This window comes from Phaeoacremonium minimum, assembly GCF_000392275.1.
Source record: "Phaeoacremonium minimum UCRPA7 unplaced genomic scaffold PA7_03_scaffold_442, whole genome shotgun sequence".
NCBI lineage: Eukaryota > Fungi > Ascomycota > Sordariomycetes > Togniniales > Togniniaceae > Phaeoacremonium > Phaeoacremonium minimum.
In genome coordinates this window covers 3,583-18,491 of record NW_006921344.1, presented here as the reverse complement: position 1 = coordinate 18,491, position 14,909 = coordinate 3,583, and the positions used below count along the sequence as shown (strand labels likewise).

Genomic DNA, 14,909 nt, shown 5'->3' with positions numbered 1-14,909 from the left:
ACGAGCGTACGGTTCTTGGACGAAAAACCAGGAAGAAAAGACATCGCGTACGTTTTGCCCTCACCACGGGCTGTATCATACTTGTAGACGAGCTGAAAGACCGCAGAATTGATATCTTCCACGATTTTGAAGGAAACTCCGAGGTTCAGCGTATTCCAAGCTTCCATACCCAGTTTGAGGGCTTCGATAGCCTTCAAAAGGTGATGCTCGCTCGGGAAGCTACATGCGTTCACATAGGCAGTGAGAATCGAACCCTTTTTCCAGCGATGGATGACATTTCCGTGGCCAACACGTAGAGAGACGACGGCAGCTGAGGTGTTCGCTTGCTTGGTGCAGTGGAATGTAGCATCAGGATTCACCACAGGCTCCAGTTGTGGAAGATGCTCCTTGACACTCATGGTAATAGTAATGTCGCAACTAAACAAGTATATTCAGCAAACATTCCTATATTCCAAAGAGCAAGAAAAGTAGCAGCTCACATCTCGTGCATGTTGATCATTATGAAGAGTTGAACCGGATTGAATGATGGTGCTCTCTATATTGTGCAACTGATTTAATGATGTCCTAGGATTGAACCGCATTTGCCGAGGCTTTGGGCCGGGCCTCTATATACTGTCCAAAACCATGAAGAAACTATGGTAGATTTGAGAAGCTATTGCGTTTGAACATGTCACTTGCAAGACATCGTAGGCGGCGAGGACAACGGAAACAGGAAGTGGCTTACAAGATGAGGCGACGGGACATCCGAGTCTGAGAAGGTTGATTTAACCAATCATGAATGCTGATTCGAGCTGAAATTACCAGAGGAAAACGGCCGTCTATTCACAGAGACCTTCGAGTCATGCTTGCAAGGGCCGTCCTCGGAGTTGTGCAAGTCGAAATCCGGGAGGTATTCCTTGAATAGAAAAGTTTCGCGAGCAAATCTCTGGGTGGCAGGGCCTTCTCGTCATCTCATACTTTGGGCTGGGATCGTCATGGCAAGCAAGCCACACAATTGACAACGGGGGCAAGTGCTGAAGATAGGCAATGAAGTTTAACATACATCGATACTATTTGTTACCTTGCAATGTTAAGCTAAATTGCTTTTTTCGTTGACCCGTATTCTGTTCGGTGTGCCTGCCTGCCCTGCCTTCAATTGCCCCCAGTGCAGGAAAAAAAAAAAAAAAAAAAGCCAAAAGGCGTGGCTTCCCTTGGCTCTCGGTTTCTTAGAGAGGTGAGAGGGGTTGGTTAGCTGCAAGAGCTTGACCATCAAGGAGGCTTACATCGAATCACCATGGAATACCTCTGCCCCGTGCTTCAACTAAGCCAGCTGAACAACCACTCAAAAGGGCAAGCTAGGACGAGATCAATTTGCTCACCGCCTGCGGCTGACTATCTAATGCATGAGCAGCCTCAAGACATTGGAAGGTTGCACCACAGAGTAAACAGATCGAGTGGCAAACAGGCCAAAAAGCGCTGGTTTGCATTGCAGCTCTTTCTTTATTATTAGGGACCTTTAGCGCGTTCTCAGACGACTTACCGTAATAGGGCTAGGGAGGTGCCGGCAGGTAGCAAGGGGTGCACGGTCCTGACGGCTTGGCCGAGTCAGGGCTAATTATGTTGCTGCATAGAAATCGTCTAGAAGCGTTTGGCGCCTTTCCATCGGGAAGTCACCCCGGCTCTCTGCAACTGAAAAGCTGTTTGCTGGGCAGGCCAGCGGCGGACCATATCAACCCAACGCGCAATCCTCGCTCAGGCTGAACATTGTGAATCGCCGCCAGCGCCAAGGGCAACACCGAAATGGTATATGATTGGGAAACGCACAGGGAAACCTGTCGCCGGCTGTATGTTGACGAAAAGAGATCCACCGATGAGATCATTGACTATATGCGAGTTCATCACAATTTCACTCCCAGGTGAGCTATTCCATCTCTGCGCTTTTTCACCCAGCCGCCCTACCGATATCTATACGGCGCCCCGAATGACATCGATCGCTGCTTTCTTTCACCTGTTGCCCACCGGAGTTCCCATCTGTTCTGTTCAGTAGTCTCTTAAACCAAGCGTACAACGGCCGCCAATAGTGCGCGCTATACTAACATTGAGCATTCGCGAAGCAAACGCGCCTTCCAGACACAGTTCAGACGCTGGGATTTCCCAACCAAGCACAACCCTGCAGTGAAAAATGATCAGCTGGTCGCGCGCATCAAGGAGCTATGGGAGCGCAACCTGTCGCAGGCGGAAATGCTCCGCGTCCTCAACGAAGAGGACGGCTTCGATATCAAGCAGCGCGAGCTAGTCCGTGTGCGCACCAAGAACCGCTGGCTCCTGCGAACGTCTACCAATGACGCAGGCGAGGAGACCGAGGACATGCAAGAATTCTCCGTGGATACACCTGTTGATCCTCGTCTCGGAGCCCCATCTACCCCGAATAAACCGAGGGTCCTCAGAAGTGGCATTGTGCAGCATGCTGTCCCGGCTTCTTCAGAGTCTCCCGGGCTGGACCCGGTCGAGGCTGCCCGGAGAGAGGACAGGCGACGGCGGATGGAGGCAGAGTCCGCAGAACGGTATGCCACTAGGAAAAGGCGTCGGCGTACTCGCGGGTACGCAGGCATGCCGGCTGATCCCCCAGGCCCGCCCCGTTTCCCATCTGAGACGACACTCGACGAGAGCAAGTCTATTCTTGGCCTGGACCGGCAACTCTATCAGACAGTCCGCGAGAATTGTCAGCGCATATGCGAGGCTGCGGGAGTCCTGAAGAAGACCATTGCTGGCCCAGAGAAGTGGGAGATAATCAAGGAACGACTTATTGCCACAACTCCTCATTTACAATCTGTCATTTGGATGAGCAAGGACAACATCGAGACCAAGAAATTGGCTCTTGATGTTATTTGCTCGGATGTCACAAAGCGCATGCGAGGTGGAGATAGGCGTCTACTATTGGCAGACGCGAAGAATATTCTCGGATTGAACCCCGAGAATTCGAGGACGGTACGGGCTATCCTCTACAGAATTCTGAAGAGCGACCAATTTACCACGAAAACCGCAATGGGGGCAGAACGCTTCGAGGCACTCAAGCAGCAGTGGATCGCAGAATCTCCTGTACTGCAGAGGGTTCTGGCCGATACTCTAGATGGTAAAGATCCTCAGATGAAACGGAAGGCGCTGGACGCTCTTGCTAGGGACATCATGAAGAGGCTGCGAGATGATATCACACGGCGCGATCCCAATAAGAAGAACAAGGAAGCGGCCAGAGCCCTTCAAGAGGCCGACGATGATTATGATGATGCTGGAGGGATCGACGATAGTGCGTACATGGACGACGACCACGAACCCGCGCGGCTTCTTCCGGCGAATGTCATCGACCCGGACACAGGTATGCCTATCGACTCGCAGCTTGGTTCCGAGTTGCTCCTGGCAGCGGTGGATCAGCCATATCTGCAAGGTTTTGAAGGGCAGCAAGCATCCGCAGCTTTCCAAACACCGTCACAACCAGCAAATGACCCGGTAGCTATCTTTCTCCGCCCACATCGGAGCTCTACGTTCCCGGTTGAGACTCCCCTGTGGATTTCTATGCTCAACTCCCATTCCGTCCAAGAGCTTAGACAAGTTGCTGTGGCTAAATATCCTGCTGCTGTGTGCTTGAGGCTCGAAGGTGTGCTCAAGGATGGCAAAGGAGGAGAATTGACTTTACAAATCGAAACTGATGCGCAGCTCAGTGCGTATTTGACACATGAGCGAGGTTCACCAACGTTTAATGTGCAATTAGTTCACGGGTGGAAGCCGGCGTGATAGCTCTGTGAACTGGTTACATAAGCTTAGTACGAGAAGACCAATTCGAGCTAAATGATATCTGTTGTACGTCTTGATACGTGCGCTTGTAACAGTGTTGAAGCAATTAATAGCCTATGTCCCTCCTTGGCCGTGTAACCAATTATAGGCCGTACATAACCCGAGGCAACAAGACACTTGTATTTGATATCTCACGGCGACTGAGACAGCGTTCCATCCGTAGATCCGGAGCGGCCGCGCTTCGGACCCGCAAAGCTCGGTCTTGTCGCGCGGCCGGCAAAGCGGGGGGCCCTAGCTTCGTCTTTTTCTGTCCGAATGTCGCAAAGCGACCGATCCTCCAACCTCTTCCCCACAGCTTCTTGGATTGATTTCTAAGCCCAACTCTAGACCTGGGCACATCGACCTTGGGTGAACGACACTTGGGCCAAGCATCTCCCAGACATGTCTCACCTGAGGAAAAGCCCCTCGCCAGCGCTGCTGCGAAGCTTGCGAGCTTCAGCGGCCAGAGCTCCTGGGCGCGCCGCAGCTCTGAACAGCCAGACGATCCGCCTCGCATCGACCGACAATGAGGGCCGGAACTTCAAGGGTCAGATGCTTGAGAGTATCGGCATGCGCCTTGCTCGCGAGAAGGCTGAGCGCGAGAGAATCCAGAGGGAGAGGATAGAGTCAGCTTGGGGCAGAAATGCTGCCACGACTTTTGGTGAGAAGCCTACGCCATGTCGCGTCGGAAAATGTGTTGGAGCTAACAGTAATCTTCACAGTGGTTCTCTTTGCTGGACTTACATGTTTCTGGCTCGGCACCAAATACCCTCGCGACATTGAACCAAGCTCGACACTCCCTCTCGCAGCCACGAAGCCGCCGAAACACAAGAATACCAGAGCAGAGCTCGAGGCTGCGTGGGCGGACTTCACAAAGGTCGTGGGGACGGAGAATGTGAGCACCGTCGAGGCGAATCTTGAGAGCCACGCTTCGTCAGAGTGGTCCTCCCACCGTCCCGACCCATCACATAAGCCATTCTGCGTTGTGTACCCCAGCTCGACGGAGGAGGTCTCTGAGATCATGAAGATATGTCACACACGCCGCATCCCGGTTACTGGCTACAGCGGCGGGACAAGTCTCGAGGGACACTTCACTCCGACGCGAGGCGGCGTGTGCGTCGACTTTGGGCGGATGAACCAGATCCTGGCGGTGCACAAGGAGGACTTGGACGTCGTGGTGCAGCCGGCGGTCGGCTGGGAGCTGCTTAACGAGCAGCTGGGAAAGGACGGCCTGTTCTTCCCTCCGGACCCGGGGCCGGGCGCTCAGATCGGTGGCATGATTGGCACGGGATGCAGCGGTACCAATGCCGCGCGGTACGGCACGATGAGGGAATGGGTGCTCAGTCTGACGGTCGTGCTTGCAGATGGCACTGTGATCAAGACCAGGCAACGGCCCCGCAAGAGCTCTGCCGGATACGATCTTACGAAACTGTTCATTGGAAGCGAAGGCACGCTCGGCCTTGTCACGGAGGCAACGCTCAAGTTGACGGTCAAGCCTCAGCACACGAGCGTAGCCGTTTGCAGCTTCGGCTCAATCCGACAGGCGGCCAATTGCGTGGGTCGTGTGATTGGTGAAGGCGTGCCTATTGCCGCTATTGAGATTCTTGACGACGAGCAAATGCACTGCATCAACGAGGCAGGCATGACTTCGCGCACATGGCAGGAGGTGCCAACTCTGTTCTTCAAGTTCTCAGGCACCGACCGTGGCGTCAAGGAGCAGATCGCCCAGGTGCGCGAGATGGCCAAGAAGGCGGGCAGCACTGGCTTCGACTTCGCCAAGAGCGAGGAGGAGCAGCATGAGCTGTGGTCCGCTCGCAAGGAGGCTCTCTGGAGCACCATGGCTGTCAAGAAGGAGGGCGACCATGTCTGGACAGGCGATGTCGCCGTCCCTATGTCAAGACTGCCGGATATCATTGAGGAGACGAAGGATGACATAAAGAAGTCTGGCTTGTACGGCACGATCGTTGGCCATGTTGGAGACGGAAACTTTCACAGTAAGTTCAGTCATTGTCGTTTAGATCTTTGCCTTAACTAACATTGCGATTTTAGTCATTATTCTTTCCAATGATTCTCAGAGGAAGGTCGCAGAGGATGTGTTCCATAGAATGGTCAAGAGGGCAGTTGAGATGGAGGGAACTGTCACGGTATGGCCCCTTCTCCCTTTGCATGTGTTGTATGCTAATCATGGCCCACAGGGCGAGCACGGAGTTGGTTTGGTAAAGCGGGATTATCTTCCCCATGAGCTCGGCGAGAGCACGGTCGATACCATGCGCAAGGTTAGTGCAAAAATCTATGAGAAGAGCTTATAGTCCTTTTATTGACAATGATGCCAGATCAAGCAAGCCTTGGACCCGCTATGTCTGCTGAACTGCGACAAGGTCATTCGGATGCAAAAGCCTAAGCCAGGCGAGGTCGCAGAGTGGTAATCATCTGTTGAAGGGCTTAGCAGAGTGTTTGTATTGAAGACGATACTCTATGGGTTAGCAAGCTGGGAGAGAGCTTCACAGCTGGGTCGACAAGAAACCCTTCATACACCGTTGGCAGATTGAATGTATTATACAGATTACTTCTTACACTAGTAATCATTGACAACGACCCTAGTGTCCTATCCATCACTTCCTAGCTCAGTTCAAAAGGGAAGACCCTGGTTTCGCAGATAACCAACAAGCATCAGAACTCGTTAGACATGACCATTTGAAAGAACTTTCTAGCAATATCTGAGGACAAGGTATGAGAATAGGGGTATCAATTCTTTTATGTACAGTAGTAGATACACTGATTTACATAGATGCTACTATGTCGTCGCATCTTTTACACAAGGTGTCTTCTGCAGGCGCAATATAACGCCAGCATCTTGGACACTTGCTTTCTTTAGGAGGTAGGACCCATCCTTTGCACTGGACACCATTCACCTCGAAGACGTCAGAGAACTGCCACTCCGCCTCTGGCAGCGGAGCATTGATCTCTACAGATGAGACCACAAACATGGCTTCGAGTTCGTCCTTCAACTGGCTTAGCAACGAAGCTGTCCCCTCATCGGGAATCTCGAGGATGACAGAGCACTGGAGAGAGGAGCCGAGGACTTTGGCTGTGCGGCCAAGCTCCGAAGCTGACTTGATGGCAGCATGGGCGGACATCAAGACAGGGATGGACTGTCGAAGCTTCGCTTCATCGCCAGGCAAGCGACTGGGATCAATAATGGGATCGGCATAGAGCTGATGAAGTGGATGAGAAACGTTCCTGCATTTTATATTAGTTTAGAAACCTTGCAGGAAAAAGAACAAACTTGCAAATCAGCTTTCAGCCACTCGGGGCAATGATCCCAGGCCTCTTCAACAAGCATCGGCGTGATGGGAGCAAGCATCCTCGTCAATCCCATGAAAATTGGCTCTAGGATGCCTCCGCCATCATCGCAGTATAGACGGTCCTTGAGAGTCTCCAAGTAGAAGGCTGAGAGGTCATTATTTACCCAGCGGTTTAGGTGACTGAATGCTTTGTAAAACTCAAAGTTGTCATAGGCCTTGCCGACCTCATCCATAGTGTCTTGGAGCTGAATGAGGGCGATGTGGTCCGTGGCGGTCAATGGAGCGGATCGCGCAGATTCGTGCATCGATCCTAGGAGCATTTTCATGATGGTGCGATATTTGATGAGGGCAGTGTGTATAGACTTCAGCACCGGTGTTCCAATGACGACATCTCGAGTGTAGTCACTGCTGCTCGCCCACAAACGCAGAGCATCCGGGCCGAGAGCATCATATTTGATCGGTGGTGCGTTGCCGCCCTTCTTTTTCGCCTTAACAGGAGGTAGAAGGGTGCCATCCATTACTTGTTCCGGCACAAGAATATTTCCCAAGGATTTGGACATCTTCTTCCCATCCTGGTCTAAAGTGAAACCGTGAGTGATGAGATTCTTGAATGGTGAAAGTCCCACTGTTTGTTCCACAAGGCTCCCTGAATGTGTCGTCCCAGCTGCAGCGACACGAGTGAGGAGACTTGACTGAAACCAACCCCGATGTTGATCTGAACCTTCGAGATAGACATCTGCCTGGCGATCACTCTGGGTCCAGCTGCTTCCGCTATCGAACCACACATCCATCGTGTCTTTGCCACGGCGGTATTCTCCGTGGTCTCGTAGCGATGGCGGAACCCAGGCCTGATCATTTGCATCATCAGACCACCACGCATCGATTCCCCTCTCTTCGATAACGGAGATGATATGCTCAACAGATTCTTCTGTCAGAATTGCACTTCCGTCCTTGGTGTATAATGCAGGAATCGGAACGCCCCAGGCACGCTGTCTCGAAATACACCATTCCGAACGACCTCTCACGAAGCTCTCGATTCTATTCCGTCCCGCGTCGGGAATAAACCTGACATCTTTCAGGGCATTCATAGCATCGTCCTTGATTGTAGCCACATCGGCAAACCATTGAGCAGTGGCACGTACGATGATTGGCTTCTTTGTCCGCCAGTCATACGGATATTTGTGCTTATACTTGTGGGATCCAAGTAGATGAGGTCCTAACAGTGACAGAACTGCCTTGTTACCTTCACCTTGAACTGAAGCACCTTCGAGGCGGGCCGGGTCATCAGGGTAAGCCTCCTTTGTGAACCTTCCTTCGTTATCCACAGGAGCTGCGACCTGGATGCCTAAAGTCATACAGACTTCGTAATCCTCGAAACCATGGCCGGGGGCACAGTGAACGAGACCGGAGCCGGAGTCTGCAGAGACGAAGTCTGCATGGATTATTGGTTGATGGGACCCAATTTGGCCTTGCAAAGGGTTCTTGTATGTGAGATTGCGAAGCAGGCTGCCCTTGAAAGGCTGCACCATGATCTCCAGCTCGGCGCCTTCAAAACAAGCCTTGCTGACTGCTTCAAGACAAGTCTTCGCAACGATGAGTGCGTCAGACCCATTGCGGACTATAACATAATCGAGCTCGTCGTGGATTGCAATAGCTCTGTTTGCCGGCAAGGTCCATGGCGTCGTGGTCCATATCACGGCATATAATTGCCCATCAAAATCGCTTCCTACCAACTCCTTGCCTGCGTCTCCCGTGATAGGAAGCTTGACGAACGCCGCAGTAGAGACGTGCTCTTCGTTGTACTCCAATTCGGCTTCAGCAAGGGCTGTCCCTGAAGAAGGCGACCAGTACACTGGCTTAAATTTCCTGTATATCAACCCTTGGTGCACCATCTTCTGAAACAACTTTAGCTGGTTGATCTCGTACGAGCGGTCCATTGTCGTCCATCTTCCTTCCCAGTCGCCCATTACAGCAAAAGATCGGAATTCCTTCATCTGCTCGAGCACAGTCTTGCTTGCGAGATCCCTGGCGGCCTGTCGGATCTCAATCGGGGTCATATCTTTTCCGCCGGATGTGCCGAGAGCCTTGAGCTCGATGGGGAGACCGTGGCAATCCCATCCTGGAACATATTTGACTCGGCGACCTGGAAGAATGCGATTAACATCACAGATAGTTTTGAGAAAGGGGCCGAGATGTTCACCTTGCTGGACCTTGACTCGGAGTATAATGTCCTTGAGGATCTTGTTCAGGGCATGGCCAACGTGCAAGTTTCCATTCGCGTATGGTGGCCCATCATGCACCGTGAACTCGTCATCGCTTGGTCGATTGGCAGCTTGCCACTTGTAGAAAGTGTCGCTGCATCTCTGTAGGTACTGCTGTCGAAAATCCGGCAGGGGTCGTGGTCTGGGTGAGTGTGAGAAACTTGGAGAGGCTGGATTTCAGGGTGCAATGCAGCTATACTTACGGAAATGTAGATTTGGGCAGCCTCAATGTCGAGGACCATGACTTCGACATTATCGCCCCCCAAGCATATTGGCATAAGCCGCGGCGTTGTCGAACAATCCGTATGTCAACCTTTTTTTTTTGGTCGCGTCGCGAAAAATCATGCGACCCCAGGCTAAAGAGAGCTTACAAGCTAAGCTAATGCTAGCTCTGCTGCAAGGCTGACACCCCCACGTTTAGGTGATATCATTCACCTAGCTGCCTCCATTCCAACACCATCTCCAGTACTCAAAAGTCCGAATTGAACGAACCTTTTGACACATTGCTTGCTTCGAGCAACGACATGTCATAGTCCGCCGCTCTCAATATGGCACCAGTACGCCGTTACCTTAGAATCACCAAGTATTCGGTGCTTGAGTGTCGCATTTACCTAGACAATCCGGGCCTTGCCCATTCTTGGCTGCTCAATCCTCGAGATCCAGTGCTACCAAAGGTGATCGAGAGCGTCAGACCACTCGTCTTGCCCAAACTACGCGAAGAGAGGGAGCGCGCTAGGAAGAAGAGCACTAAGAAGCGCGGAATCAAAGATGTGATCGTAGCCGGTATGTGCAGCTGCTGACCTTTTATGTATGGCCGTGACTCATGTGTGCGACTACTTTGTAGATGACTTCGAGGTTTCCATATTCCTCACAGAGACCAGTACTCGACATTCATTACTGTACAAGAACAAGCATTTCAGAGACACGACACAGACGAAGCTCACATCGAATTCCAGCCGGCTCACGGGCGCTACGCGAGAGGTTCCCATAGACATCGATGGGCAGGAACAGGAGGACGCGGATATACCGGTGCAAATCAGACAGGAGGACAGTGACGATGACGCCCCGATTGTGCTCGATGATATTCCCACCGTTGGTCGTGTAGAACCAACTGGGCGACCCAAGCGACGACGACGCGAGACGGCTTCCGCGAATCAGGATGGTAGTGAGCATGAGAGTGGAGACATTTCTGACGATGGTGACGGTCTTTTTGTGACAGATGACGAACACTCTTCAGACGATGGCAGACAACCCCCATCCAAGCGGCTAAGAGAGGGGGCCGCGGATGATGAGGAGCAGCAGGATGACAAGAAGAAGATGGCCATGGACATATCGTATGAGGGTTTCTCCATATATGGTCGGGTGCTTTGTCTTGTGGTGAAGAAGCGCGAGACTACCAGCAGCAAGAGCTCTTCGGCGGCAACCTCAAGCAAGACAACGCAAAGAGGCGTGCCTGGGGGACAGGCCATGATGGAGAACTGGATAACATCTACGCAATTGCCAGAAGCCGCAATACCGGATGAACTAGAGGCACCATAAGCGATTCATGGTAATATGACATGCTATAAGGTGCTAAAAACGATAAGCCCTTTTTCAGAAGCCTATCATCAGCAGGAACATTAATCAATAATACAAGAGAGCATCTGGATGGCCAAGATGAGTCTAGCGGTCGCAGGAACGCTGGAAGAACTTGTGACAACGAGCATCCTGTCCAGGATGAGCGTAACAATTCGGCGACTCCTGACTTATGCAAATGATGAAAACAGGGGTCACGCACAAGACTACTGCTACGGAGGGTGGTCAGTTGGGACAGCGTTGAAACAGACAGGCGAAGAGATCTTCTAACGCCCTGGAAAGGCTTGGATATACAGAGAAGCAAGCGCTGATTTTTTAATTAGGGTCGCGTTGACCTGGGCAATCCCGAGGCAGCGGCAGCATCACCTACTTAGCGCTGGCAGAATTCACACCAACGATGCTACATATGATCTAGCGTATGGCTTTTTGAGACAGAAGTCAATCTCGATTTAGTGTATGAGCCTCAGTTACTAGTCGAATTGTTGTTCATAACTTGTCTATAGACCTCTTTTTCAAAAGCCGAGATCAATGGGCGGACCAGGGGGTCTGCTGGGGGTAATACTTGGGTGCCAAACACCCCACAAATGCCAGCAACCCGATCGATAAACTATGAATGATTTCCTTCTGGTGAGCTTGGGTTCTCATGTTCTTGATGTTCATTAGCAGCTTACCCAGTAACAGCTTGATGCCCCACTCCATATGACTGTGTTACGCTTTCGATACCCATGCTGATCCCCATCGATGAGCAGACCACCTAAGCTCCAATCGTATTCGTTTGTAGCTGGGAACTCGCCAACAAGCCAATTCGGATTCTTTATTTGTCTAAGAAGTACCTCTTTACTTATTGGAGACAGACATGGCCTAAATATGTATGCCGATGTTTCCCTTTTCAACAACTTCTCATCGTCCGTGAGAAGCGAGTAGAGGATTTTGATGTAGTCTTTCATACTCATGATCAAGCCTTGGCCACCAGAGCACTCCTTCCATCCACTAGTGAAAGTTTCCATCTCAGGCATTGGAATCACGGGTTCGTTAGGAGCGGGTCGGACGGCCATTGGAGGTTGGTCCTTTCTCCAGAAGGACGCACTCGTGATGCCAAGCGGCTGCCAGATATGCTCACGAAAATAGTCTTCAAGGGACATATGGGAGACTCGCTCAACTATCTGGCCAACTCGATCCAACGAGGTGCTATATAGAAACCCCTCATTCGGCTCATACGAGAGAGGGAAATCGAAATTGCCATCCACGGTGCCATTCCCTGTATGAGTGTTCATCAGTGAATTATATTCCTCTAGCCTCGTGTCGGAAAAAGGATATCCTGCGCCAGCGCTGTGACTTAGTAATAGACGAAGGGTAACTGGATTACGCCTCGTATGAGTTATTGGCTTTCCTGCCTCGTCAAATCCATCAAGGACTGGCTGTCTGGCATATGATGGAATGACATGGCTAATATCCTCATCTAGTGTGACGAGCCCCGATTCAACAAGTTGCAATGCAGCAATGGCAGTAACAAGCTTGGTCAAGGATGCAATCTCGATTACGCAACTCTCGTGGTAGAGATCGTCTTTTCCAGGGAAAGCCTTCGCATAATTCAGATTTCCTTAGTTGCCATAGACCATGTCAGTAGGATAATTCTCAATGCTTCCCTCGTTGTCGTGAAATGATGTGAGGAGAAGCTTACCACTTTTGTCATTTGCAAATACAACAGCACCGGGGATGGTGCCATTCTGGACGGCTTCTTGTAAAAGCTTCTCAAAGGCTGACATTGTAGGAAGACGACCAGTTTTGCATGACTGTGACAAGGCAGAGTTGTTGCACATTTGAGCGAGCTGAAATGCTCGGCGTAGTAATGTGTAATATCCATGAATGTCGTGGCCTAGCGTGCAATCTGATAACTTATCCTGCCTAGAGTAGATTCAGACAACCGACTAAGATTGTGGAACACTCTTTTAGCTTCAGCATCGCCCAACTTATCGGGCGAGTCGCCCGATAGTGGTTTCGTGGTAGATGCGTGTTATCATTAGTGCGACATTGCTGTGCAAGGTACGCGGTCTTCACTGAAGAGGGATACCCAAGTGCCTAGGTTTGTCATCCATCACATGCCGTCCCATGCGTACGTCGCTGAGTACCTGAGTAGGGTATCTAATCATAACACGAATATTTCAGTCGAGGTCTTCCTATTACCCATACTCAAGTCAGCACATATGTCACTGAGGGATGAGCTTTGCTTCGAATCGTGCGTAGCCTTGGCTGTAAAATTAAGTCTTATCTTATCTGGAGGTTGGACACTCGTAAGGTAAACATTAGCACACGATTACAGACGTTCATTGCAAGTCATCAGGAGACTGGTGATGATACACCTCATGCAAGAAAATAAGGACTTCATGTTATCAGGTTGTACAATAGTACTGGACCAGTAAAACTAAAATTCTAGAATATCAACGTATCAGTTTAGGCGACTCTATCCGAAGACTTTCGCTATAGAATTAAACAGCGACACGATCTAAGCCAATCCAGCTCGACCGAAGAGGTTCTTCTCCTGAATCCAAATTCTATAACTCTTTCCTTTATAGTAGAACAGAATGGTCGTAGCATATACGGCCGTGTTGATCAGTGCCACTAGCAATTTATCAGCGAAACGGTCTTTAGGATCATGGTCGTTTAGATTTAGTGACATCTCTTACCTAGAAAGTACACCATCATCATGCCATTCAACACGATCCAGTCATTGATAAACCAGGTCCAGGCCCAGGCAAGAACTGACTTAAGGACGGAAACTGTAATCATTAGTTCGCCAGAGAGCTCTGGATGGCAGTCTAGTGCATATGTCATGGCTAGATTGCAACCCATCTGCACGCCAATGGAGAGCACTCCGAAGCCAAAAATCGGACCGATCCAGTGCGTTTGATAGTGATAACAAGGAGCAGCTATGCAAACACCCACGACCGTGGTTATTGCGGCAAGACCGGCGATGGGCAGACGCATCTCTGGTTCACGCACACCATTGTTCTTTGCAGTGTAATAAAGTGCGATGCGATCACCTAATGGACCGCAGAGATAGGTTCCAATCAGACTAGCAAATAGTTGTTAGTTAAATCACTGAGATTAAAAGGGTTAACTTCCATACCTGCCAATAAATGGTGATAGAAAAACCAAACCTTGAGCGGCAGAGTCGAAAGAGTAGGGACTAAAGTTGAGGATTAGCGCTTGCTGGCGTATCAATAGAACTAGTCGAAAACGTACGGGGGAGCAAAGAGCTGGGCCACAGTCAAAGACAGAACAATGTTCCATGCTGTCAAATGTTAGCAATCTCTGACGTTGTAGGCTCGTCTGGTCTACTCACTCAATGCCATGCCAAAAGCCATACATGCCCAGAAAACGGTTGGACTGCACATTGTGTTAGAACTCTTTGCTAAGAAAGGGAAGTCGAGAAGTGAACATACTATGCAAATAAGACTAAGGGTCTTAGAAATGCCGCTTTGAGTCGAACATCAGGGTTGACTGTATCTTTGCTCCAAACCTTGAGGTTTTGAATATATGATTTCGGAATCACCTCTGCCACTGCCGACTCAGATTCAACGCTCTCACTTGCCGCTTTCGAATTTTGGGTAGCCTTGGTTTCTGATCGCGGCGAACTAATGGCATTCTCTTGCAGTTTTTCTGGAGTAGTAGCACTCTGATTTAACGAGATATTCGCAGGAAGTGCGTGCAAATCAGGACGATCTCCATAGTATGCAGTTTCAGGCATGAAGAATATCATCGCGATGAAAGTGGCGAACAATGCAAAAGCTATAACGTAGAAAGCCCTGAAAAAGTAGACAAGTCAGCGTGTGTCACGAACAAGATACACCAAATGGCCTTTTAGTCAAACTCACCAGTTCATTCCCAGGCCCTGTATGATCCCAGCAGACAGAAGTGGGCCAATCTCATAACCACCGAGAAGAGTCAAGCCATAGATAGC

General features: G+C 50.5%; 4 protein-coding genes across 4 annotated transcripts in view; 2 read left to right on the top strand and 2 right to left on the bottom strand.

The window, feature by feature from the left end:
- UCRPA7_5884 (putative matrix metalloproteinase-11 protein) overlaps window positions 1–499 on the bottom strand; it is a gene marked incomplete at both ends in the record, with an annotated part of 859 nt that extends 360 nt beyond the window's left edge. Inside the window, 2 exons of the mRNA XM_007918428.1 lie at window positions 11–417; window positions 480–499. Coding sequence (XP_007916619.1) covers window positions 11–417; window positions 480–499 — 427 coding nt within the window. The remainder of the gene's footprint in view (window positions 1–10; window positions 418–479) is intronic.
- Window positions 500–2,220: 1,721 nt separating this feature from the next.
- On the top strand, window positions 2,221–6,233 carry UCRPA7_5883 (putative d-lactate dehydrogenase protein; the record flags this gene model as incomplete). Its single annotated transcript, XM_007918427.1, has 7 exons — window positions 2,221–3,352; window positions 3,799–3,834; window positions 4,268–4,468; window positions 4,617–5,801; window positions 5,857–5,951; window positions 6,003–6,083; window positions 6,141–6,233. The coding sequence occupies 7 exons, from the start codon at window positions 2,221–2,223 to the stop codon at window positions 6,231–6,233; spliced, it is 2,823 nt and encodes a 940-aa protein (XP_007916618.1).
- An 821-nt stretch (window positions 6,234–7,054) lies between these two features.
- On the bottom strand, window positions 7,055–9,651 carry UCRPA7_5882 (putative isoleucyl-trna synthetase protein; the record flags this gene model as incomplete). The annotated part of the gene is made up of 4 exons (XM_007918426.1): window positions 7,055–7,758; window positions 7,816–9,255; window positions 9,313–9,487; window positions 9,577–9,651. The coding sequence occupies 4 exons, from the start codon at window positions 9,649–9,651 to the stop codon at window positions 7,055–7,057; spliced, it is 2,394 nt and encodes a 797-aa protein (XP_007916617.1).
- Window positions 9,652–10,183: 532 nt separating this feature from the next.
- Window positions 10,184–10,912, top strand: UCRPA7_5881 (hypothetical protein; the record flags this gene model as incomplete). The annotated part of the gene is made up of 1 exon (XM_007918425.1): window positions 10,184–10,912. One exon carries the CDS (start codon window positions 10,184–10,186, stop codon window positions 10,910–10,912), a length of 729 nt encoding a protein of 242 aa, XP_007916616.1.
- Between the last annotated feature and the right edge of the window lie 3,997 nt (window positions 10,913–14,909).